We start from the raw sequence: 23,975 nt of genomic DNA, 5'->3' as shown, positions 1-23,975 counted from the left end.
AGCAGCTCTTGCAGCACTTAGATGTTTCTTAGACATCTTCTAGCTTCAGGAGATGTTTAGCTAAACCAGAGCAGCAGTGATATGGGTTTTTTTTTTTTATTATTATTGCAAGAGTAAGACAGCTTGGTCATTTTGGTTCCCCATTACACTAGGCACTGAACGAACGCATAGTGGGAGATTACCCTTGATCGGACAAGACAGAGGTGGGAACAGAAACAGAGCCATAAAGAGATGAAGCAGCTTGGTCAAAGGCAAAACAGTTGAGTGGCAGAGCCAGATTTTAAGTCTTCAGGGCCATGGTTCAGTTCCATATTCTTTAGACAAAACAGACAGCACATACAAAGCAGGGCCAAGTTCCATGTTTGCAGATTAACTAACCCGGTGATGGTAAAATAAAAATTAGATTTGAAAAAAAATCCGTATCTAGAATTAACAGATTAAGTTTCTTATTTGGTTCAAGCTAAAGTAGGTCCATCGAATTCACTGGTTTATGACAGAATCTCTCTCTTAAACCTCGTGTGTGAGCACAACTCTGCTACAGTGAGTCTGTAAGGAGATCCTGCACCCTGGGGAATGCTTATTGCTAACTGAGCTAGCGATCCCTTTTTCAGCAGTTCACTTTTATAGGAGGTGGTAGTGGAAGTATCTTCTTAATCATGCCTGTGTTTCATACCGTGAGGCTACTCACATGTATAAAATTAAATATGGACATAAGTAATTGCAGATTTGGGACGTGAGACAATACGGACCAAATTTTCAGTGGCTAAGCCTAGGCCTCCAAATCTGCATGCCTTAAATGGGGAGATGCGGTTATGAATGATCACGTTTTCATATGCCCCAGAGCTCTGAAATACACACAAACGTATTTTGCATGCACCAACCTAAGTTCTGAGGAATGAAACCCAGACCAAAAATGTATGGATATGGGAGGGAAGTAACTGATTCCTTCTCTGATCCAAATGAGGAATCTCCTATGGAATATCCTGTTTTCCTTGCATGTAAGGAACATATTTCTAGATCGGTCCTTGTGAGATTTCTCAGGTGCATTGGCATGGACAGTTCTTACCAACACAGTCGGGCAGAGAGGGGAATCATTTGCCAAATAATTGAGATGCTACACCTAGAAGTGTATTAAAAAACAGGAGATGTAGAGCTTGTGGATCGCAGACCCCAAATACCAAAAGCCCATCCTCAAATCCACAGTCAGTGATCTACTCAATTTACAAAACTCCATGAAATTAAGCTATTTGATGTTATTTGAGAATTTGACCCAGTGAGTGGGTTGAGCCTCAGCACAGAGATGATTTGTGGAGATGGAGGAGGCTGTGATGGAGGGGGAAATTCTGTAAGACACATTCTGTTCCTTCTTTAACTCTGAGCTCCCAGTGGGACATGAAGTGACATACCTATCTAGCCTCCTCTATAATTTCCTTACCTATAAAAATACCGATCATATTGCCCTTCTTCTGGGGTGTGGTGACCCAAAATCCAGTAACAATGCGCTGGTGAGTATATGACATATGTGTTTTCAGATAGATTTTCCAGTTGGTCACATTTCACTGTGACCTTTTAAAACATTTTTATTGCTGCTACAAAATACAAAATGCCTGTTACTGAGTGGAATAAACCAGCGAACATCTATTCAGTGCTTGCTTGCGAATGAAAAAAAAAAACACCCACAACATTCAGAAGAGATACAAATACTCACAGGAGCCTTTAAATTTATATTTTTTGGTTAACAGTGATGTTGCCTGTAGCTCTTTATGGCACTTTTAAAGCATCAAAGCTCAGATTTGTTATATTGAACCTGGAAAGCTTCAAAAAGTTTTTTTAAATTAAAATTTAAAGAAAAAAAAAAAAGATACCAAAAGCTATGAAGTGGTATTTTTCAGATGGGGATGTGCTTTGATTTCAGTGGTTAATGCAAATAATAATCTCTCCGCCTCCTCCTTCCCCCTGCACCCCCAACAGAGTTTTCAGTGCTACAGACAGAAGGTGGGGAAAAACAAATATGACATAAATTGTCTTGGTAAACAAGTAAATAGTGTCACTTAACTCTTCCCCCTGTGACTCCTTGCTGGAACTCTGAATTAGTTTATGGCAGGGCTCTGTCAAATGGCCCCCCTCCCTGGAAACAGAGGTGAGACCTCAAAAGCCATTGTCTCTTTAGTTAATTAATTAAGGTAATATTGAGTAGAGCTTTGCTTCTAAGTTCAAGGAACCCAGCTGGGGGCAGCAGCCTCTTGTTTGATGCCATGAATACGGAGAAATGAGCTCCGGGCCCTGCATTAAAATCCAAAATCATTTAAAACACGCTGGGGAGGAGGGGATGGGGGGAAGGACGTGGCGGGGGGAGCCCAGTTTACAGAGGTTTACAGCAGGATCCAGACTTCTTCAAACAACTAGGGGGGGGGTCACTTTGCATTTTACACCACCACCAGCTAAGTGGCGACCAGTTCCTTGGTTCAGGACTCTTGTCTTTCAAGCCTAAGACAGGAGGAGGCTGTTGAAATTTTGCAGACCTGATTTATTTCCCCGCGCAGCCTCTTTCGGCTGGGGAATGCTTCTTACCGGTGCCTAGCCCAATCCCTATAAATGTCGTATTGGTCAATTTTGCTTACATGGGGAATCCTCTCACAGACATGGGATGGGATGACTCATTTGGATAAAGTCACCCACAAACGTAAGCCTTTGCAGGCCTAAGCTGGAAATGTGTTTTATTTCCAAGTAACATCTAGTTGTTTGCTCTAAGGGCTGATATGCCTCTAAAGAAAAAAACAAACAAACAAACAAAAAAAAAAAACCTAAAAGACAAATCTCCAGGTCCACATTCAATATTTGGGCAAAACTCCTGCAGATACCATGGGAATTTTCCTGCATAAAACCACCAGGTTTTGAAGAAAAAAGGCTGCGCATGGGGTTCTGGTTAGTAATTTTTACACAAGGTTTCAGTCTTGGCTTTGCCTCTGATACGCCATGTGAACCTGGGCAAGCTGCTTCACTTCGGTTATCCCCTGGCTCTTTTCTACGCCACAAGCTGGCTCTGGCTGTGCATCCCTACACCAGCTGCAAATCTCAGTCCCAGCCCGTAAAACAAATAATATTCCTCCATCCCATCTGTAAAGCAAGGCCCTACCTCGGTCCCTGCCGCAGGCTCCCCGCGCATAAACACAGATCTATTTCTTTTGATTTTCCTATAAAACGGGAACTAACAAGCCAACGGGTGCGGGATTTAATGCCTGGAGATTGCACGATCTTTGTGGATTTGAACCTCTCTTTTTCCCCTCATCCCCATATGCTGTGTATTAACGTCTGCCGCTGTGTTAAGTCTAATTTAGTTTGGTATCTTCTCAGGGGAGACGTTGGCTCTCATCTGTACGTGGCTGCCGAGCGCCAGGCACACCAGTGGCACTGTATAAATAACAGTGATCATAAATAGCTGACAACACCTGCTGGTTTTGAATCGGCAACAAGTGATAATCCTGCAAGCAGCTAAATGGGACTTTGGGATTGCGGGTATTGGCCTGGTTAACTGGCTCCTTGGTTTGATTATGTGTTTGTGTTTTCTCATTTCTTTTTTGCCTTTGAAATGCCTCAGGGAGCCACTATGGGAACAGGAATGACCCAAAATCTGTTGGTCTTTCATCACATCAGCTCCTCATCTGTTTCTTTTTTTCCTCTCCCTGGCCCCATTTGCGATGCTTTCAGGCAAATGTACCTTATGGAAACCCCAAAAGGAAATAATAAAAATATTCCTGAACTTCAGGGGCTGCAGAGGATCCCCTGTCCTGCGAAAACCTGGGCCCATTAGTTGGTCCATTTCCTTGTATTAATACAATCAAACGTGGATGCTTTTGCTTGAAGGGTCAGAAGCCTGATTAATCCTCGCGTGGGACCAAAGTGCCGTGCTTCCCTGAGAACAGGCCCTACACACAGGGCTGGGGTCGGGCACGTGTGTGGGTCTGTCCTGGAGCAGCTCTGGGGCAACGAGACGCTGTCGCTGCGTGCATGCGTACGCGCCGTCCCTTTGTGGAAAGCGTCACTGCCGCTAAACCACAGCTGAAGGTGGGGATGCTTGTCGGATGCTAAAGTCCTCCTTGGGTTTGTGAAGAGTTAAACGGCAGCACTGTCACCAGAACCACACACCGGGTTCCTACAGTTCCCTACAAACTATTGCCCCAGCTGATGAAGCAGGTGTTTCCCTAACTGGGAAACACTTCTGCTTTGGTCATTATTTTTTTTTTTTTCTTTTGCTCAGTGTTTCTTCTCCCTGTTGCTGTTTTGGTTCTTTTTCTTTTTTTTTTTTTTTTTTTTTTTTTTTTTCCTCTTTTTTTTAAGACAGATTGGCTTTGCCCTTGTGGCTCCGTCTCCATTCAGGTCACCTCTCCAGGAGCCCGTCTCCTTTGGAAAGCACTAAGTACAGGTTAGGAGGGTCATAAGTCGCATAACCCCCTTGAGGGAAGTTTGGCTTTAGCCAGCCATGAAATAGCAACTCTTCCGCTGCAGAGGGGAAGGTGAGGCTGGGGAAAGGAGGGTAATTTTATTATTATCATCATCGCTTGAGCAGCCAGACTGAGCCATCGTGACAGTTATCAGCCCCAAAACAGCCTGGCAGCTGTGGCAGCAGCCGGGCCGAGATGCTCCCACCTCAGAGGGATGCCCTCGACGTGACTGTGGGGACAGAGGGGACGTGCAGGCACCCAGGGCTGGGATGTAAGGGTGAGGACAGAGGCGTTTGGGTCGGCTGGAAAATCTCTGTGTTCAAGTTTACACCCTGTCTGGGCTATTTGTTGCAGTCTGCACCTCTAGAAGTTATTTCAAGGGCTGAAGTAATGAGAAACTCTCTTTTCCTATTTTCCCCACTGCCCAGGCAACAAAATACACCAAGATCATAAAGCTAAAATGCCATCAACTGCAAACACACATTAAAGCCCCTCTCCCCTTGCAAGGCTTTTAAAAACTTTTCTGAATTAACCTTAGCAAAGGTGGAAAAGGTCCAAAAGAGGTGAAGGGAGGAACTGGGTGCTCATATAGCTAGCGGCAATTTTATGGGAGAAACCAAAGCTACTCGGTATTACCCAAATTCACCCAAAAGCTGCTCGACCCTGTCCCTTCCAGCCACAACACGGCGTCTGGAGCCAGGAGCAGTCGGTGAAAGTGAGGGGATATGCAGCAGCAGGTCGGGGCATTAATTTGGGGACTTTTCTGGGCGGCCGTTGCCAAGTTTGTCGTCCCCTGCCCCTCTCCATGGGATGCTCAGGGCATTTCGCCCCACCGCCGCATCCTGACAGCTCAAGGCCGATATCCCGGGGAAAGGGGAAAAAAATAAAATAAAATAAAATAAATCCATCAAAGCCTATTAGTTAAATTGCTCTGTGCAAACCTAATTGACCACGAGGGATCTCCTAGACAAGCAGGCCGTAAATCGCGATTTTAACAGCGGCAGGGGGAAGGAAAGAGGAAGGGGGGGGGGGGGGGGGGGGGAAGGAGAGAGAGGGAAGAAAGTTTGCGATTGCTGGGGATCATTTTAGGCGACTGCCTGGCTGGAGGCTGCAGAGAAAGGAGGGCTGATCTGCAGCATATGGTGCAAAGAGCCAGTGCTGGGGGTGGAAGAATAAAAACCCCGAAGGCCACAGATCCTAAGGAGCTATTTATTCCTCCCCCTGCAGATGTACATTAATGCAGGAGGAGTAGGGGGAGCAGATCTTTGGGTTGGAGAAAGAGAAACAGCGCTCCTTCCTTTTAACATGCTGTTGTCTGGCTTGATCTTGTCACTCCAAAGGGACCCATTCAGAGGTATTCATGCATCTGCCTCGGGGGGACAATGGGACCTTAGTTTATAAACTGTCTGTCCAGTTGCCTGCGGCCTTTAGTCCTTTTGTTTTCGCTTCTCTTAATAAACTTTTTGGGGGAGTTCATCAATACGCTTGAATAGCTGATGTTCTCATTCTCAGAGAGGGGAATAACAGAAGGTCTCGAAGGTTTTGTTTTTTTGTTTTTTTGTTTTTTTTTTAATAGGGGTGGGGGTGGTTTTTTTTTTCCCTTAAAGGGGAACCGAGGCTTGAAAAGCATCAGAATAAACCCTTAAAAAAAAAAAAAAAATGTGCATCAACCCCAAACAAAACCTCTATTCAAAAGAGACGAAGAAATGTGCAACATTTAATTGCCCCCCCACACCTCCCAAAAGCAATTTTCATCCTGCCGACAGAATTAAGACGATCTCTGACTAATTTTACAGCTCTCAAAATATTTGGGGTAGGGGGATTGGGAAGGAATTTCGGAGACCAGGCTCATTTCCAGGGGATTTAGGGCTGAAAGCTGGCTCTAACCTTTCCCCCTCCATTCCCCCCAATCCCCTTTCCCCCGGCAATTGCGGAATCGCAGCCCAGCAGATATATTTCCCCCCTCACCCGCTCTCAAATCACGGGGAACGTCCCCAAACCGAAGTGGCTCGCCCGGCCCGGCCCCTCCGGCAGCCCTCCCCTTTCCCGGCGCCTCCTTTGTAGCCGAGCCCGGGGGGGGGGGGGGGGGGATGCGGAGATGCCCCTATTTCTAAGGCACAGCCCCCTCCCCCGTGCTCTCCTCCCTTGATTTCTCTTTTAAGACGTTTATTTTCCTGGCAGCCCCTTTCTCCCGCCCCGCAAAGCCGAGGGAGCCCGGCTGCAGCCCGGCGGCGGAGCCGATGCGCGGCTGCCCCCCTCCCCAGCTCTCCTTCCCGAGGCAGCCCCCCACCAACCGCTCTCCCCAGTGACTCCAGTTCAACGTTTTAAGGCCCTAATGAGTGTTGACAAGTTTAATGAGTTTGTTTTAAAGAGGAAAAAACTGGTCAAGTCGAGATTTCCGAGTCAAATCCATTAGGGGATCCCATTCAAACCCCTCCTGACAGCTCAGCCGCTCTCACACTTCACCAGCCAGCGCCGGGCCGGGCTGCTGTGTGAACCCCATCCCCCTGCCCCACGGCGGGGACACCCCCCCCCGCCCCCCCCGAGATGCGGCGAGCCGGGGCTGCCGTTGCCCGGGGGGAGCAGCTCGTCCCCGGCGCCTCTTGCAGGGAACAGACCCCCGGTTGGCCGGGATGGAGGATCGGGCCCCCCCCCCCCCCCCCGGCGACGGGACGAGCCTCGGGGCTGTCCCCTGAAGAGGATGGAAGGAGCTCATCCCCCCCGGGGGAGGGTTAGGTAACTCCCTAAACCCGCCTTAACAGGGCAAGAACCGAGAGCACCCGGCGGCCAAAGGAGACGGTCCAGCCACGCAATAACCTCGCAATTCTATAGGAAATTTCATTAAACTGCCCGCTACCCCCCTTTTTCCTCCCCCCCTCTTTTCCTTCTCTCTTTCTGTCTCCCCCCCCAACCTTCATATAAGCAAACAGCCCTGTGAAGCCGAGGTGGAGGTCACGTTAAGTCATGCAGTCTGACTTGGTGAACTTTGAGCTGGGTGATTAGGAGGGGGGTTCTCCTTTTTCAATTTCTCCACTTCCTAGGTCTCTCCATTGTTCCAATTCCAAACAGCTGCTGGTGCTAATCTTTCGGTTATTTGCAATCAGAAGGCAGAAATACCCACACCCTAGAGTGCTCCGATATTAGCCTTGCCAGCAGAGCAAAGAGACCACTGGAAGCTGGGGCGATGGAGGAAAACAAAACAGACCCAAGTTATTGAACTCAGTTTGACTCTGAGCCTTTCAGGTACCTCTCAATCCCAAATCCGCGCCGGCAGAAAGCCATGGAAATCAGGCTTACAGGTACCACCACATCACTTAAGACCAGACCTGATTTTTTTTTTTTTTTTTTTTTCCCCCCAAAGGTTAAACTCCTCCATCCCCTCAAAGTCTGGCCAGAGCTGGAGGGGAGCAGGGGGGAAATACCGACTGAGGGTGAGCTGGGAGGAAAAGGAATGACCACAAAAGCCCAGTTGGAGGCAAACCTGGAGAGCTATGCCCAGGAGGGTTTTGCTGGAGCTGGCTCTGAAGGATTTTTTTTTTAATTTTTTTTTTTTGAAGCTATTATTAAGAAGGGATGGAGAAACTAAAGAGTTGAAGAAACCTGCAGCTTCCCTTGTGCAAAAGAAACCATCCTACTTACATGTGTGGAGGCGGTGATACACAGGAGTGCTCGGCCCCACACGGGTGGGTAGGAGATCCACTTCTAACTCATTTATTCCCCTAATAAATAGGGCGATGGGTGCCAGGTAACGATGGGTGCCTACCTTGAGGCATCCTGAAGGAGAGAAGGGAATGCCTCCCTCGCTTCCCAGGCAGCAGAAACAGCACGAACAACTCCAACCTTTGCCCAGCGCCTCCAAAACCGGGCTCCTAAAATTGCTGGGGTGGCCCCACACGTGTCCAGGCCGAGAATAAACCGCCGTTTTCTCGGGGGTTTATTAATATTCCGCCCTGGCTCTGCCGGGGGGAGCCCATTAGGCCTTGATAGTCTTACACAGCCCTGCCTGGCCCGCAGCCCTCTCACCAGCAACGCGAAGCCTTATTGGTTTACTTAGGTGTTAATCCCTTCACAATCAAGTTGTCTGACCATGGAGCCCCGTCTCTATTCTTGTTTACATCTAATTACGGGGCTGAAATGCCACTTCCCTTCCCAACCTCCTCCCCCCCTCAAGCCTTCAAACCGACTTTCATTTCACCCCTTTTAAGCAGGTAAAGCCCCTTCTCCCGGGGAAGCAATTGAAGATAATTACAGCAGCGGTGGCTCGGCAGCGGCTCGGGCGGCTCTGCCGGGTGCAGATGGCTGGGAAAAAGGGATGCTGGCCGGGGGGAAAGAGGGATCTAGGCACCAAAATCCCCGTGTCCCCCCCGTAGCACAGCCCACCTTTGGAGATGGAGGGCTCCTTCTCTCCTGCATCCACCCTCCCCTACTCCGGCGGAGACCCCCGATCCCCCCCGGGGGGCTCCGGTCCCCAAAATCTGCAGATGAAAGGAAGAGCTCTCCCATCCCTGTGTCACAAACATCTCAGAGCTTCCCTTAATTCAATTAAACCTCGGAACTCCAGGAAGCCAGCGGAGATCCACCCAAGCAAGCCAGTAGCCGGGACTAACAAAGGACTTTTCTTTCCAGAGGGTGTAGGGACCCCGCTGGCCCATGTGTCATCCATACCCGGCGAGTCCTGCCTCCGCGGGGTTAACGATTCAGACACCACTGCGAGCTCTGGGACTGCAACTTGGCTTAGATAGCGTCTCAGCCCTGGGGCAATTCCTCTAAATCAATTTTCAAAACAATCAGTTTAGGGGCTTTTAATTAAGCTTTAAACCAGTGGTTAAAAATAGCAGTTTACTTCTTTGGGATGCAAACTAGGCTAGCGTAAAAATAAATCAGAGAGACGGGCCCCGCTGCCTTTTGGGATTCAGGGAGACGTAGATTATATACGTCCCAAGATTACGAGGATTTTTTTTTTCTTTCTTCTAATACTTATTCTGTCTCACAGCAGCTGCTCTTTCCCTGCCAGACAGGACTGTCCGTAGGACCGCAAAGCCGGGGGATGCCGTGCAGCTTTCCCAAAGCAAAACAAAATTTTGGCGAGGAAACCTCGCCACCCCGGTCCTAGGGCAGGATCTCGCTGCAAGCAGCAGGTTCACCGCCTTTTTCTAGATATGGCGACGGGGAGGAATAACGTAAAATAAACTATTCGGCTGGGCTCATTGCGAGGAGGAAAAGCCCAGCCAGCCCCTCAGCCCGGAGATGGGAGCGCTGCAAACCCAGCCTGCTCTCCCCTTGGCTCTCCGCAAAGATGAATTTCGCTTAAGAGGTGAATGTAGGCTCCTTTTGTGCCTTTGTAGTTTAAATCAGATGCTCCAGGTTCTTCCCACCTCTTCGCCACCCTCTTCCTTTGTTTAATACTTTTGTGATTACAGCAAAAGGGATGCTCGCAGGGCCCAGCCCGAAACACACACTCCACACCTTGAAATCCCTTAAACTGGAGCAGGTTTTGGGCTCCGCGGCCGGGAAGCAGATGCTTAAATGCAGCTCTTGCACCAAAAAAAAACAGCTTTTTAAAGGGACCACTGCGTTAGGTTGATTAAAGAGTGATTTAGGACGGGGGACGGGACTCCTTTTGGTACCGCTTCTAGGACTCCCCGTACCCGGAGGATTTCTCCCTCGGTGACCCAGATAAATTACAGATAGGGTTGTGAAATAACTTTTGTCCACGACGGGCCGGGATGAGCCTGGACCGCGCATCCCGGCTCAGCAGTGGCTAATGAGGCAGTCATGCAAACCGCAGCCAGTTAAACCTGAAAAGCAGCGGCGTGGGGTGACTTCTCCTCCCTGCCAGGCCCGCGAGGGCTTCACAAGCAGGTTTCCCCCCTGCTTCCCCATCCCTTGCAGCCCCGAATTCCCAACCCTTCTGCTTCGAGCCCGGGGAGCAAGCGCGGCTCCTTGGCCAAAAGCGCAGCCGAGACCTTGACCCAGCTCGTTCCCAGTTTGGGGAGAAAATCGGGGTCCGGCCGAGGGGTTTTTTGCCGAGGGGAGGGGGATTTCCCCACGCCCTGTGCCCCACGAACTTTCGGGGGCGGGGGGTGGTATTATCTTTGGGGTACCTCCGGCCTGGGGAGAGATGCCTGCGCCCAGCCCGGGGAGGATGCGCAGGTCGGTGGGGTGGGGACCCCCTGCCTCCTCCTGCCCGTGTCCCCAAGAAGCAGGACTTGGGGTTTTCCTCCTTTTTTTTACTCTCTCGGCGGGAGGAAAGACCCAATTTCCCCATGGGGAAGGTGAAGAAGAGCTTTAAAAAAATTAAATCTCACCAAGAGGGAAGACACGGGGGGGGAATAAAGAGGGGGTCGGAGAGCGAGGTGAGAGCTTTCCCCGATCAACCTGCTCGTGGGTGAGGAGGGAGAAAAACCTTTCCACAGTTGGATTAAGGCCCCCCCCCCCAAAACTCTCTCCTTCCCATTCCGCTCTACTTTCAAGGACTTGCTGCTGCTGCTTTTCCTCCGCTTCTTCCCCGAGCATCCCCCCCCTCCCGCAAGCGCCTTCCCCCCCTTTAGATCTCAGCGTGTTTGCTCTTGACTTCATCCACTAAGTCAATAGTTTGGAGATGCCCTCATCCTCAGAGGCCCGAGCCCCCGTGTCCCCTCCCTGTTTTCTCCTGCGGATAATGGCAGCCTTTTGTCGTGTAATCAAGCTCCCGAGGGGTTGGGAGACAGATATAGATTCTTGGCATTTGTCGGTGAAAATGAAAGCTGGATTAGGCAGAGGCGGCTGCACACTCCATGGTAAAGGACAACAACTATTCCCCCATTGAAAGTCCCATTCTGGTTTGGTTATTTTATCTTTAAAAGTTGTTTGTATTTCTAAAGTGGCTATTGATGCACTTAGAAAGTGTAGCAAGCTGTAAAGCCTCGCTTCAAATGAAAGGCGGACAAAAAAAAAAAAAAAAAAAAAAAAAAGGAGGAGGTTAAGGGAGAAAACAGAGTGAGAAAAAAATACCGTCAGAAAAGGAGGGGGAAAGGGGGGGGGTGGCAAAAGAGTTAAAAAGATCAAATTCAGCCTGGGTAAAGTTTAAAATCGGAGAGAAAAGTCACGAAGTCACAGCAGCCGGGAGAGGAGCAAGGGCGCGGGGGGTTCGGCTCTGCTTTTTCCCTTCCCTGCCTCGCAGGGAAAAAATAATTACAATATTTAGGTTTCCCTGCTGACGAGGGGCGGGGGGTGACGAGGATATTTTTTTCTCCGCGGGGGACACTTGACTCTTTGCAAGTGAACTCTAAGCCCAACCAGCTTTCTGCTCTGCGCTTAAATTATTTTATTCTTTAGCAATTATCACAACTACCACCCTATTTTTCCTCCTTGACAGAGATTTGCAGAGACGCTCTTGCCAAGCATAAACGGGGAAGATTGTCCACCTCTGTACTACTAACCTTTGAGCATTTTCCCTTGAGAAGCACGAGATTTTGACATTTATATATATATATTTTTTTTTTTTTTCCCCAACTATCACTTGGATTTAACCATCTTGGATCCCCTCATCCTTTAGATGCATCTTAACCTGGGGCTGGACCGTCTTCTTTACATACCCCCCCGTTCCAGTGAATAGTGGCGAGAACTGGGCTATTTTCTTTGTTTGCTTAAAAAACAACATTTGTTAAAACTCCCAAACTTTACTCCTCCTTTTGCTGGAGTTTCAGGAATGGAAATTGCAGTTTACCCGCTGCGAGCATATTCAGCTGCACGCACAAGGGAGGGTTTGTGGCTGGAAGGAGATTAAGGAGAAAACTCCAGGAAAAAGAAACACAGCAACAAGGTACAACCCGAATATTCACATTTTCAAAAACAAAACAAAAAAACAAAACAAAACAAAACAATAAAAAACACCCACGCGCTTCAAATAGCTCAATTTGCTGCTATTTAGCATCAAACAGACTTTTTCTCGAGAAGTGAGGAAAGAATTTAAAAATAATTAAGTTACTGCACAGAAATAACGAATCCCTCTGGAAAACGCCAGCTTTTTAGTAAATGCGCATGTCTATGCGTGGGTGTGTGTATATATATATCCCTTTAAAATCACCATCAGCTCCGGCTATCTGCCCTCTCTTGGATAATTTACACCAGACAAAGGTTGGGGGCTATTAATCGCGTCCCCCCCAGCCCCCATTCCTATTCATGTCAGTATTTCTTTCTTTTTCCGAGCAATCAAATGTGCCGGAGACAATTGTAGCGAATTTAAACATGACTGTCCCCTGAATATCCCTCGACATCGAAGTGTCCTTTGTACCTTCACCCTCTCCTTTTAAAGACTTTTATACATTTAAAAATGCAAAATAATGCAGCCAGTGGATCTTTATTAAAGCGCAAGACGAGCCTCCGGTTGGATTGATTTTTTTACAAGGAAAAAAAAAAATCTTTACGAAGTGTTTAACAGTGGGAAGTTTCACGGACGATTTAAGGACCCTTCTAACTTTAAGCAAGGCGAAAATCACCCGAGTATTTTTAACTCCACTTGGAGGGGAGTTGCTCAAAAGCAGCTTCGCGTTGAGCAATCCTGCCGAGTCAACTTTCCTCCCTCTCCTTTAATTCCCAATAAAATGCAAATCAATTCGTCCCCATAATGGGAACGGGGAGAAAAAAAATAAATAAATTACAGAATTGCAGTCGCTTCGGACTTCCCCTCCACTCCAGATTTGGACGCCAATGGAAGTGGCAGCGGGGCAGGGGCAGGTTTTCCCCCTTCCCTTTGAAACTAAGAAAATAACTTTTTTTTTTTCGTGTCCCACCCCCCAACCCTGGGTTTGGGGACCGCACTTTCATAACTGGCTTCCCCTCCCCTCTCCCTTTTTTAAAGATGCCACCAGGTCACTTTGATCCGCGGTCTTTAGGGGCTCCGGACAAAGGCGGCAGTGAGGGCTGAAGGCTGCCGGGTGTCCCCCCCGCTGCCCCCCCTCGCCCGGGGGGAGCCCCGCCGGCAGCCCTGCCCTCAGCCCCGCTCCCCAGGGTCAGGCAGAGTTCTGCCTTCCAATTTTAGCAACAACAACAACAATAAAAACAACCCCAAAAAAAAAACAAAAAACCAACCCCCCCACCACCACCAACACAAGAGAAGAGGGAAAACCGAGAAGGGTTTTTCATTCCTCTTGCAGAGAGAGGGGGAGCGAGCCCGGGGGCAAGGGACGGCGGCTTGAAGGGGAAAGCGGGTATAAAAATAGCTTGTGCTTCCCCTGTCGCCCCCTCCAATTCCCTCGGGGCTGGGGAGCATCCCTCCGTGCCCTCCCTGCGTCCCCCCAGCCCACCTCCGGCAGGGCAGGACTTGGGCAGCGAGGGGGTGACCAGACATAGCAAAGGCAGCCCCTCCTTGAACCCCAGCTTTGTCCCCCCCAAAATATACTTTCTTTTTTTTTTTTTTTTTTTTACGTTGACAGGTAAAGGTGCAAGGGAAGCATCCCTCGAGTGGGATGCTGTTGCGGGGAGGGAAACCTTTCATTTCCAGCGCGACCTCCTCGCCTCACTTGCCCTCTCTTTAGAAAGACTTGGCTAGCCTTTTTCACTTATATTTTAATATTTTTTTCTTTCCCTCGTCTCAAGCCCAAAGCCCTTCGGGAGCCCCAAGGGCTGCGCAGCCCGGCCGGGACCGCAGCCGCGCACAAAATGGATGAGCTAAGATGTCTCCCCAAGCTCCAGACTTCATGAATGAGCGACCCCCTTCCCCTCTCCCTCCCCATCTCCGCCTATAGATTGATAGATATAGATATATTTCATGAATGAGCCGAGGGTCCTCCCCGCCTCCCCCCTGCCTTGGCTATCCCTGCAGAGCCTATAAACAGCCCCAGCCCTTTACAACAATTCATCACAGGACCCAGAGTCATCCAAGCAAGTAATATGTAGCCTCAGATCTAGTATGTCCCACAAGACAGAGCGCCTGCTAATTAATAGACAGTGATTCCTGCAAGCAGCCCTAGCAGTCTGTAATATGATGAACTTCCTTTGTACCGGTGTCACCACAAATGTTTCTGATAAGGAAAAGCATCCAAGGATCAAAGACTATAAGCTTCTCAATTTCCTCAAGCTGCCTCTACTTTTCCTCACCTACTTTTTCTCTTTTTTTTTTTTTTTTTTTTTTTTCTTTTTCCTTTCCCCTCTCTCTCCCCTTCCCAGCCCCTCCAAGGAGATACAATCCTCCCTTTCCCTTCCGACAGCCCTCAGCTCCGCTCAAGTGCAGGGGTCAGTCCCAGACCGTGCCCCTAAAATATCTCCATCATCATCACTTGTACCTTCATATTCTGCCTTAAAACCCCAGACCAACTGCGATTCTGGTTCTCGCCCTCCCCCGCACCTCCTCAGCTCTTCCCCACTTCTCCCCAACTCCGGATGACAAATGTCTTTATAAACAGGCATTAGCTGACATCTAATTTCTTTTGTGGCAAGATCATGCAAAGTGCGAGCGCACGGGCGAGCCCTCCGGAGCGGCTACTGGCCGCGGGTCGGGATGAGCCGGGAAGGAGGAAGGTTTTGGGGGGACGGGGAGATGCCGGCAGACCGAGGGGATGCAGCAAAGCCCCATCCCAAGCTCTCCTCCCTCCCTGAGCTGCACCTGCGCTTTCCAACTCCATTTCTTTTTTCCTGGGCTGATAGGGGAGGAGGGGACAAGGAGACACCCCACCCCCCCAAAACCCACCCCCGAGGGCTCTGGTTGCTCCACCTGCATCTTCAAAGCTCCTGTGTGCCCGGCCGGGCAGGAGCAGCTCCCACTCGGGAACGTGGGGTTCCCCATCCCCCCCCCACTGACCGGAGCCCGCTGCTGCTTCTCAGCCTGGCACCCCCCCAGCATCTTCTCGACCCCAAAACCCAAATCAGACTGAAGTTCAGATTAAATTTTAAAAATAATAATAATAAATAAATAAATAAAACAAAACATCCAAACCCCAGTGATGGAGAGAAGAGTAATGTGGCAGCTGATTGAAATGGGCGCTTTTTTTTTTTTTTTTTTAAGAATAGCTTCTATAAATATATAATATCTCCAAAGCTCAGGTCTTAAGAGGGTCCCTTATTTGCTTATTTCTTTTGTAGCAAACGTAATTTTCAGAAAGATACTCCCCCCCTGCCTTACCCTAATGCTCGAGTAAGTACCTTACAGCTTTAAGGCTAGTGTTATATGTGCTTTAAAATCCTGCCATGTAAATTCCCCTGAAAAATTTGGAAAGCTTCTCGGGGGGGGTCGGGGGGGGGGGGAAGAACTGGGAGAGGGGGAGGGGGAGAAAGGGGAGGTTAATCCGGGTTTAATGCTATGATGCAGTCACAGGACCAGGGCTAGGCTGATTGTGTTATCTCTTCCCAACATTTGGGTCTCCCATATTTCACCCAGCCAAATAGCTGCGAGAAAAAAGTGCGTATGGAGGCACTCCTGACGCCTCAGGAAAATATGTTATTAATATCTAAATAACTTCCCAATACTGTCTCTAAATCTCCCCTTCACCACTCCAGATGATGAATTCGTTTGAAGTGTTCTCCCGTCTCATCTTTTCAGTGTCTCTCTCTCTCTCCCTTTTTTTTAAAACCAGGCTTATTTCAAACTGGTAAATATCTAATTCCTTTAACCACACTGCAGACACGTCTCTCCCCTCTTATATACAATTCTCATTTGGAGAGATCCATATATACATGTCTCTATAAAAGATAATAACCCCCAACACAGCCTTAAACTAGTTCTTCAAATTATTTTGGGGTTAAGAGCGGTTTTTGAGGGGAGGGATCTGTTTGTTTCCAAACACCCCCTGTACACACCTGGATCGCACATTTCCCTCACAGCCTTCCTGCCGCTTAATTCAATCTCTGCCTCCTCTCTCCTACCCCAATTACGGGCGAAACCTCGGATTAGAAATAGACTTTACAGCTTCCTTCCTCTTCTCCTCTATCACGGCATCCATCTCCCCCGTATCGCCAAATATCTACTTCCTATCCCTCCCAGGATAATGTAATCTACCATCCACCTTCAAATTATAGATTAAAACGTCTAGGATATATTTCCTTTCCCTTCTGAGCCGAACCCCGGGCACCCCACCTGCCAGCCAGGGATCCCGGTGCCAATATTTACTTTATATTTTCCCTGGTCTATAGCTGAACCTATTTTTCTCCCCCAAAGAAGGGGCGGATAATGTAGAAAAAGGAAAAAAAACCCAAACAACCCCTGGATCACAAACATCTCCCTTATATTATTTCACTTCCTACTGTATAATTGAACCTCTCTCCCCGCATCCTTGTCTTAAGTTTGTTTTTTAAAACGTCTTGTATTAGATTATACTCGTTTATTCCCCCTTCCAACCTTATCTCTCCTCCTCTCTTCTCTCCTTCCCGTCACACTTGATTTAGGAAGGAGTTTATCTTGCAAACATTTGCCTACTTTGTTTATGTAGACCAGGTTCTGCAGCTACTTGTTCCCAAAAGCCACTGTTTGCCTTTGTAATTGTTATCTGTGTTTATTGTTGTACCTCATTTGTCTCAGCTTTTTTTGTGACATGTAAGCTCCGTGTGTGCTCACATCCAGCCCCCCCCTTCCTTCTCCCTCTCTCTGCCTTTTTTTCTTTTTTTTTTTTTTCTTTTTCTTCTCCTCCTTTTCCCTCTCCTCTCTCCCTGAAATATGCACAGAATAACTCAGCCTAAAGCCAATGAATTGCTTGACACTACCCTATCTCTTTCCTGCCCCCCATTATTAGAGCTGATCCCACTCGCAACACTCACAAATCCCGCCTGGTCTCTGTTTGATTAGATTGCCAACCTTTCGTAATCCCTTGATTTGATGAAGTGTCTATTCCCCCCCGCCCCTCCCTTCTAAACATACATTTACAGAGAAAGCGCTTGTTGGTTTTAAATCGATGCAGATTGTTTGCTGATAAATTGACTCCATAGCCCCCCACCTCCGCTTGGGCAACAAAGCTCCTTTCCAGGTGCGGGGGTGTGTGTGTCCCCCTCTTTCTCCCTACCCCTTCCCTCCCCCGAGCCTAATTAAATTTGGCAAGACCTTGTACCAAACCGCCTCCCCCCTGCCCCCCACCCCACATACGCGGCGGTCACTGCTATCAAATTGAATTGTTATCACCTCCAAGTGTCCAAAATCCTCCAACCCCCCCCCCCCCCCCCCCCCCCCCCCCCCCCCCCCCCCCCCCCGCTGTTCACACCTGTGCGCATTTCCCACCTCCAATAAAAATAAACCCCGCTGCTATCCCCGGCTTTCACACCCGGGTTTTACCATCCCACGCAATATTTTTCCACGCTGCCACGGGGCGGGGGGTGTAGAAGCAAATCGAGTGGTGAAAAAAACTCCGTGCAATCCAGCGGAGTTCACAGAAATAAAACGGGGGGTGGGGGGGGGTGGGGAGCGGAAATCAATTGAACACCCAAGTTTTCACCCCAGATATAAGCCGGTGGGTCCCCCACGAGCATCACCCAAGCCCTGAGCATCCTCCCCCTGCATCCCGGAGGGGCAGGACCGGCTTCCCCCACTCGTGCCCGTGGGGTGACACCCCGGGTGGGGGGGGGAGCCGCTGAGCTCCCCTCTCCTCCAGATGGGCAAATCGCCTTCCCCGTCACCCCCCCGCGCCTGGCTGCGATTCACACCCCGCAGGATGAGGCCTCGCTCCCGCCCCTGCTCCTCCCGCATTAAACGCTGAGCACCTTCCCCAGCACCCCCGAGATTTGGGGTTACCCCAATTCCCCCCCTCCGCCTCCATCCCCACCGAGGATCTGCGGGACGCGGGCGAACAGCGCATCACCCACGCGTGACCCCTCCCTAATAAACCCCCCCAGTCATAATAAATAACAACAACCCAAAATAATAATAACAACTCGGTTTTAACAAGGATAAAAAAAAATAAAAAAATAAAAATAAAGTGAAGCCTCATGAATATATGCCCAGGGCTAGCTGGAGTGAGCCGTTTAAAGATGAAAGTGCAAAGAAATAAAGGCTCAATTTAATCTGCCTTAAAACCCTTCAACTTAACGTTTGTGCTGGGAACTCAGAGAGTGAGTACTGATTGGGGATAAATACATTTCTTAGCATGCCTTGGAGCTATTACACCCTTCTCCAACACAGCTCCCTATTCAACAGCCACAGTTTTCATTACCAGCTCTAATAAGTCTTAACATTATTAAATGCCAAGCAGACGATAGAAAGAAACAGGCGCAGGGTGGAAGCTTTCTTTACCACTTAAAAAGAGAGAGCATTTAGGGCTGTCTTCCTCCGGCTCCCCGCAAGGAGAACCCGCAAATGGAGCAAAGGCGTTTGTCAAGAGGAAAAAGGCCAAAACAAAGTTTTTCCCCCTCTCCCCCACCCCATCTACAATAATAATAAAAAAGCGTTAAAAAAAAAAAAGGAAAAAAAAACACAACAAAATCAAACCCACACACCCACGCGGTAAAAGCAGAGCTGGAGAACAAGTGTCAGCAGTGCGGTAGTATTTTTATTTTCTTGCAAACCTCCCAGGAAAATTTGGGGGGGGGGGGGGGGGGGGGGGGGGGGAAGAGACCCTAAATATTATAATTTTCGAGCCAAAAAATAAGAGGAAAAATACACAATGTACACTCACCGCCTCTGTTTTACAAGTTGAATCATCAATTACCTTAACTGGGGCCATTAAAACTTTTCCAGACATTAAAATATAAATTGACAGCGGTATTTTTTTAATTATTATTATTTTTGTTAAAGGTTATTTTTTCACTGCACTGGAGCTTGTGGTGATCGCGGCAGCTCTTGGGCGGCGCCGGCTCCAAGCCGCTGCCAAATTCCCGCTCCTGCGGTTTCTGCTCCCACCCCCTAAACCCCAAATCAAAGCCTTTTTGGGGTGATTTCTCTGCAAATCTATGGAGTTAGGGAGCGATTGAGGGGTAGAAAAAAAAAAGAAAAAAAAAAAGAAAAAACAAACAAACAAAAAAAAAGAAACAACCCCCCTAAAAAAACAACAAAAAACTTGATAAATTAGGATTTCTCTCAAGGGCTGGGGAAGGGAGCGGAGCCTGCGCGCCCGGGGGTAACGCGGCGCTCCGCGGGCTCCGGCGTCAGGAATTTGCCCAAATTAGCCCTCGATTCAAACCGGGCTGGTTTCATAAAGAAATGGGGGCTTATGTTTTATTTGTCCGCGATATTACCCATGAAGGAAGAAGAGAGCGTTTTGTTTTGCTTATTGACACGCACTTCTGCATGTTATTAAGGAATAAAAAGCCTCCAGCTCCTTCACTCTTTTTTATTTTGGGGGTGGTGATGGAGAAAACACTCATGGACAAGGGAAGAAAAATAATATATCAGCAGTTTAAAAATTATATCTTTTTTTCAAACAATGAGGCTCGAATAAAATAAATCTTAAACTCAAAGTCTTTCTCCCCCCCCCCCCCCCAATACAATTAAAAACACCCCAAAATGATGGGGGGGAGCTTTTCGCGGACACAATAGCCCCGATTTGCAAATGAGCATCGCCTGTTTCCAAATCACAAGCAACATTTTGCAACGTCCAACGGCTATCCTTTTTCCAACAGACGGTCCTATAATATTACAAAACTATCTAACAGCAGGGAGTTTTGAATAATTTATCTCCCTTTCTTCCCTTCCTTGGCCCTTTGTCCAAACTTTTTCTCCTCCTTGCAGAATTTTGAATGAGAATAGACAAGCCCTCCCTCCCCCATCCCTTTACTCCATTTTTAAGGCAGCCTACGTTTCCCCCCCCCCCTTTTTTTTTTTTCCTTTTCTTTTTTTTTTTTTTTTTCCTTTTTCTTCTACTGTTTGCTTTTGTGGTCAGGAATCTTTTGCTTATAAAGCTTCAATAGACTTGAAGGTCTTTGTAATTGAAGTTCATCTTCAAGGTTGGAAAAAAAAAAGGATCGTATCCTTAAAGAAACCCCTTTTGTGCACCTTCATTTAAAACTCCCACTAACATTTGATGGTGACATGGAAAAAGCTTTTTTCTGCCCCAAATTCCCCCCACCTCAATATTTCCCCACTCACCCGCATTGTCCCCAAATGGGGAAAACTTTGTAGCTAGTGAGAAACTTTGTAAGTGATTCCCCCCTGCTTCCCACACCCGGACTGGGGACCTTCTCCATGCAGAAAATACGTCTCACCCCGCTCCCTCATGGCCCGACACCGACGATATCACAAATCCCCCAAAACTCCAACCCACTCCACCCCAACAGGCCCAGGCCATCGCCATTTTGCCATCAATTTTGGAGAAAAATAGCAACTCCCAATTTCCTGAAGTCCATCCCCAAGACTTGCATAATTGCTGATCCCCCCCCCCCAAAAAAAAAAAGCACTGAGCTCTGCAACACAAGGAAATAATTTATAATTTTCTGCCTAAAGCGATACAGCAGCTCCTCCCTCCCGTTGCTTAAAACTTCCCCCTCTGCCAGCACCCTCAGTGATAAACTTCAATCGTGCCCCCCAAAATGACACCTTTCCCCCTTTTTTAGGAGGGATGGGGAATCATAACCCCCACTGAGCTTGCCAAAAATCATATTACAAGCACCGCAGCGGCCGGCTCCAGCCATGCCTCATCCCCCACCTCACATTTACAGCACAGGAGCTTTAAAAAGTTTAATTTTTCCTCCCATGAGAGGAAAGCGTCAACCGTGGGAGATGACAACAGGGCCCCTGCTCTCCCCCACCTCCGGCCTGACTTTAAGCCTTTCCTCAGAAAAGCTAGATTTATTTTTCCTGATTTTCTTTAGGGGTGCAAACCCCCCATTTCCTCTGATCCGAGGACCCTCCATCTCCCCTCTGTGCTTCCCCAGCGCTGGTGGCTCCGCGGCAGCCTCAGCGCAGCGCCGATCCCGGCTTCTCTAATTGATATTGATTGGCCAAATCGGTCAACTGTCAGCCAGAGTTTCAGGGGACCACTTAGAGAGCAGGAGAGAAATCTGTTTAACAAATTCATTTAGGAATCAGAGATGCCTCCCCTCAGCCATCTCCTTTTCCCCTTTATAAATAATTGATCCAGAGCAAAACACCAACTCTTCCTCCTAGGAGAGCATCCTCAGCCTGGGGGGGGTGGGTACCACCTTCCCCTCCCAGGGCCCTGTATCACACCCTCAGCTCTGCCATCAGTCATTTTTGGAAAAAAAAAAAAAAAAAAAACAAAACCAAACCAAAACCAAACAAATGCAAGAGGCTCTGGAGCCATCCCATCTTACTCTCGGTAGGGAGGGACATGTGCCCTCCCCCAAATGTCCCCTCCAGCCCAGCCCCGGGGCACGCGCAGCCGCCTTTACCTTTGTCGCCCAGGATGCCATCTATGCTGTGCTTGGCCTTCTTCTCCCCGTCTTCCTCCTTCTTGTCGCAGTCCTCCTCTTCCTCTTTCTTCCCGAATTTGATGCGTAGCACACGGCTAATCGAACTCACTAAACCTCAGACAGTCAAAGACAAAAAGGCAAGTATAAGCTGCCTGGGAAGGCAAGGTGGGAGCCGGCCAGGAGGCCCTGCACATACACGAAGGGCACCTGCACCCCCTTTTCCCAGGGGTACGCACCTGCCTGGCCCCCTGCACCCCCCAAAACACCCTCCCCCGGTCACTGAGCTGCTGAGTGGACACCCAAAGTTTGTCACCGGCCCCCCTGAGCCACCTGGCACAAGCAGCACCCCACGGAGCACCCCAGCCGGTGCAACGCCCTGGGGCACGCACCCCCAGGGCTACCGCCTGCTTTGCCACAGGGAAACAGCCCCCCAATACCCAGCTGGCACCCCAGCACCAAATGGGACCCTCAGCCTGCATTCAGATCTGGACCCTGTCCTGGATCTTGCTCTGGGGGGGGGGGGGAGATGTGCCCTGCAGAGAAAACTCAGCCCCCCCAAAACAGAGGGAAACACTCAGCCAGGACCTATAGAGCCCATACATCCCTGCAGGCCCAATACTGCGGTACGGGGTCACTTTCCACAAGCAACGGGGATCCCCAGCCGATGGGAACGCTGCTCTGCAGCCCCCCCCGAGCAAGTGAGTCCCAGCAGGGCAATCAGGGTCCCCCTCAACCCTGAATTTGGGGTCTGCCTCCACGTGTGTTCCCTCCGTGCCAGGAGCTCCCCCCCCCCCGCCCCCCCCCCCCCAGCTTCCACAGGAGTTGGAATAAGTTGGGAAAATCGGTTTGTTTGTGTTTGTTTTTTTCCAGCAGACCGCAGCAGCGCAGACAGGGCACACACCCCCTCGCCTGGGGTTTATTTGCTGCCGTGGGTTTGCTTGGGGTGATTTTTTTTTTTTTTTCCCTTTCCCTTATCAAAACAAAGGCCGGGAGGATGTTTATAGCCCCTGGAAACATTTTTTAGTGGCGATAATAATTTTCTTCCATCTTTCTAGCAGGTATTGGGGTGTTCTTCTGGCCAAGCTGCCTTCTCACCTGAGGGCACGGTGCTCCGGTCGCAGTGCCCATCCTTCAGGAGCCTGTCTCGGATCTCCCAGCTAAACATCCCGGGGTTTTCCCGTTTGTATTCCTCGATTTTCTTCTCCACGTCGGGAGTCGCAACCTGCTTTTGTGATCAAGGGACACCGGTGCGTGCCCGCGTGTGCAGAGAGAGGGAAGGGGAGAGAAAAAGCGCTTTTAATTGAAAAGAAAAGCTGTTCAAGCTCAGTTCAATCCTCCTCGACCTGGCTGCTAGTTTTGGGGCTGAGAAGAGGGATTTGAAGTTGGGAAAGGAAGAAAATAAAGCTGGGGAAAGGCCACCCTCCTCTCACAGATGTTGGCCACCCTAAAAGTAGAGTCTCTGGAGGCCAAGGAGATCAGCCAGGATGGGTTTATCCTAAAGCCCCAGGGGGGAGAACGAGGCAGGGAGGGGGTGCAGTGGATGCTTTTGGGGGGTTATGTAAACCCAACTATTTATTATTCCCCAAAACATCCTGGCTCACCTCCTCCCCACACACCGGGGCCGAGGCAAATGCTTGAACGCGCGCCACTTGTTGCACATGAGGGGAAAAAAAAAAAAAAAATCACTTTAATTTATTCATAGCTTTCAACTCGGCACCGGTTTCTACCCATCTGAGCCTGCAAACTGCAGCTTTATTAAAGCCCCTTCCCCTCCCCCCTTCTCCCTGCGAAACTCTTATCCCCCCTCCAAAAGAAATCTTTATTTTTTTAACCTAGGGAGGGCGGTTTAGCTCGGCCCCCGCATTGCACTCACCCTGGGCTTGCTGCCCCCGATGGCTCCGGGACGGATGGAGCCCGTCTCCTGGTACCTGCAGAGGATTTTGGACACGCAGCCGTGGGAGACCCTCAACTGCCGGGAGATCACGCAGGGCCGGATCCCGTGATGAGCCATCTCCACGATTTTGTGACGGATGTGGTTGGGCAATGGTCGGCCGTTGATGAACACCCCTCCGAGCTGGTTCACCCTGCCCTGGCCCAGCGGGGTGGAAACTGGAGAGCAAGGGGGGTGGGGTGGGGGGGGAGCAACAAAAAAAAAAAAAAAAACAACAAACAAAACAAACAAAAACAACAACGGGGGAAAAAGTTAAGAGAGAAAAATCCATCAACACGAGGCGCATCCCTCCCTGCACCTCCCGTTTCTCTCCTGGT

At 49.2% G+C, this 23,975-nt stretch overlaps 1 protein-coding gene across 5 annotated transcripts in view; it reads right to left on the bottom strand.

The window, feature by feature from the left end:
- PAX7 (paired box 7) overlaps nt 1-23,975 on the bottom strand; it is a 103,208-nt gene that overhangs the window by 77,384 nt on the left and 1,849 nt on the right. For 2 of the 5 annotated variants that reach the window (XM_032986596.2, XM_032986594.2), the window contains exons 2-4: nt 23,581-23,816; nt 22,803-22,932; nt 21,687-21,815 (exon numbers count right to left, since the gene is read on the bottom strand). In XM_032986596.2, coding sequence (XP_032842487.1) covers nt 21,687-21,815; nt 22,803-22,932; nt 23,581-23,816 — 495 coding nt within the window. Of the gene's footprint in view, nt 1-21,686; nt 21,822-22,802; nt 22,933-23,580; nt 23,817-23,975 lie in introns of all 5 variants that reach the window. The other 3 variants (XM_032986592.2, XM_032986593.2, XM_032986595.2) reach the window with 3 other exon arrangements.

Source organism: Tyto alba, unplaced genomic scaffold (genome assembly GCF_018691265.1).
Source record: "Tyto alba isolate M040663 unplaced genomic scaffold, T.alba_DEE_v4.0 Super-Scaffold_20000042, whole genome shotgun sequence".
In the NCBI taxonomy this organism is placed as follows: Eukaryota; Metazoa; Chordata; class Aves; order Strigiformes; family Tytonidae; genus Tyto; species Tyto alba.
The sequence above is the reverse complement of the archived record's forward strand: the minus strand, read 5'-3'. Positions and strand labels throughout refer to the sequence as shown.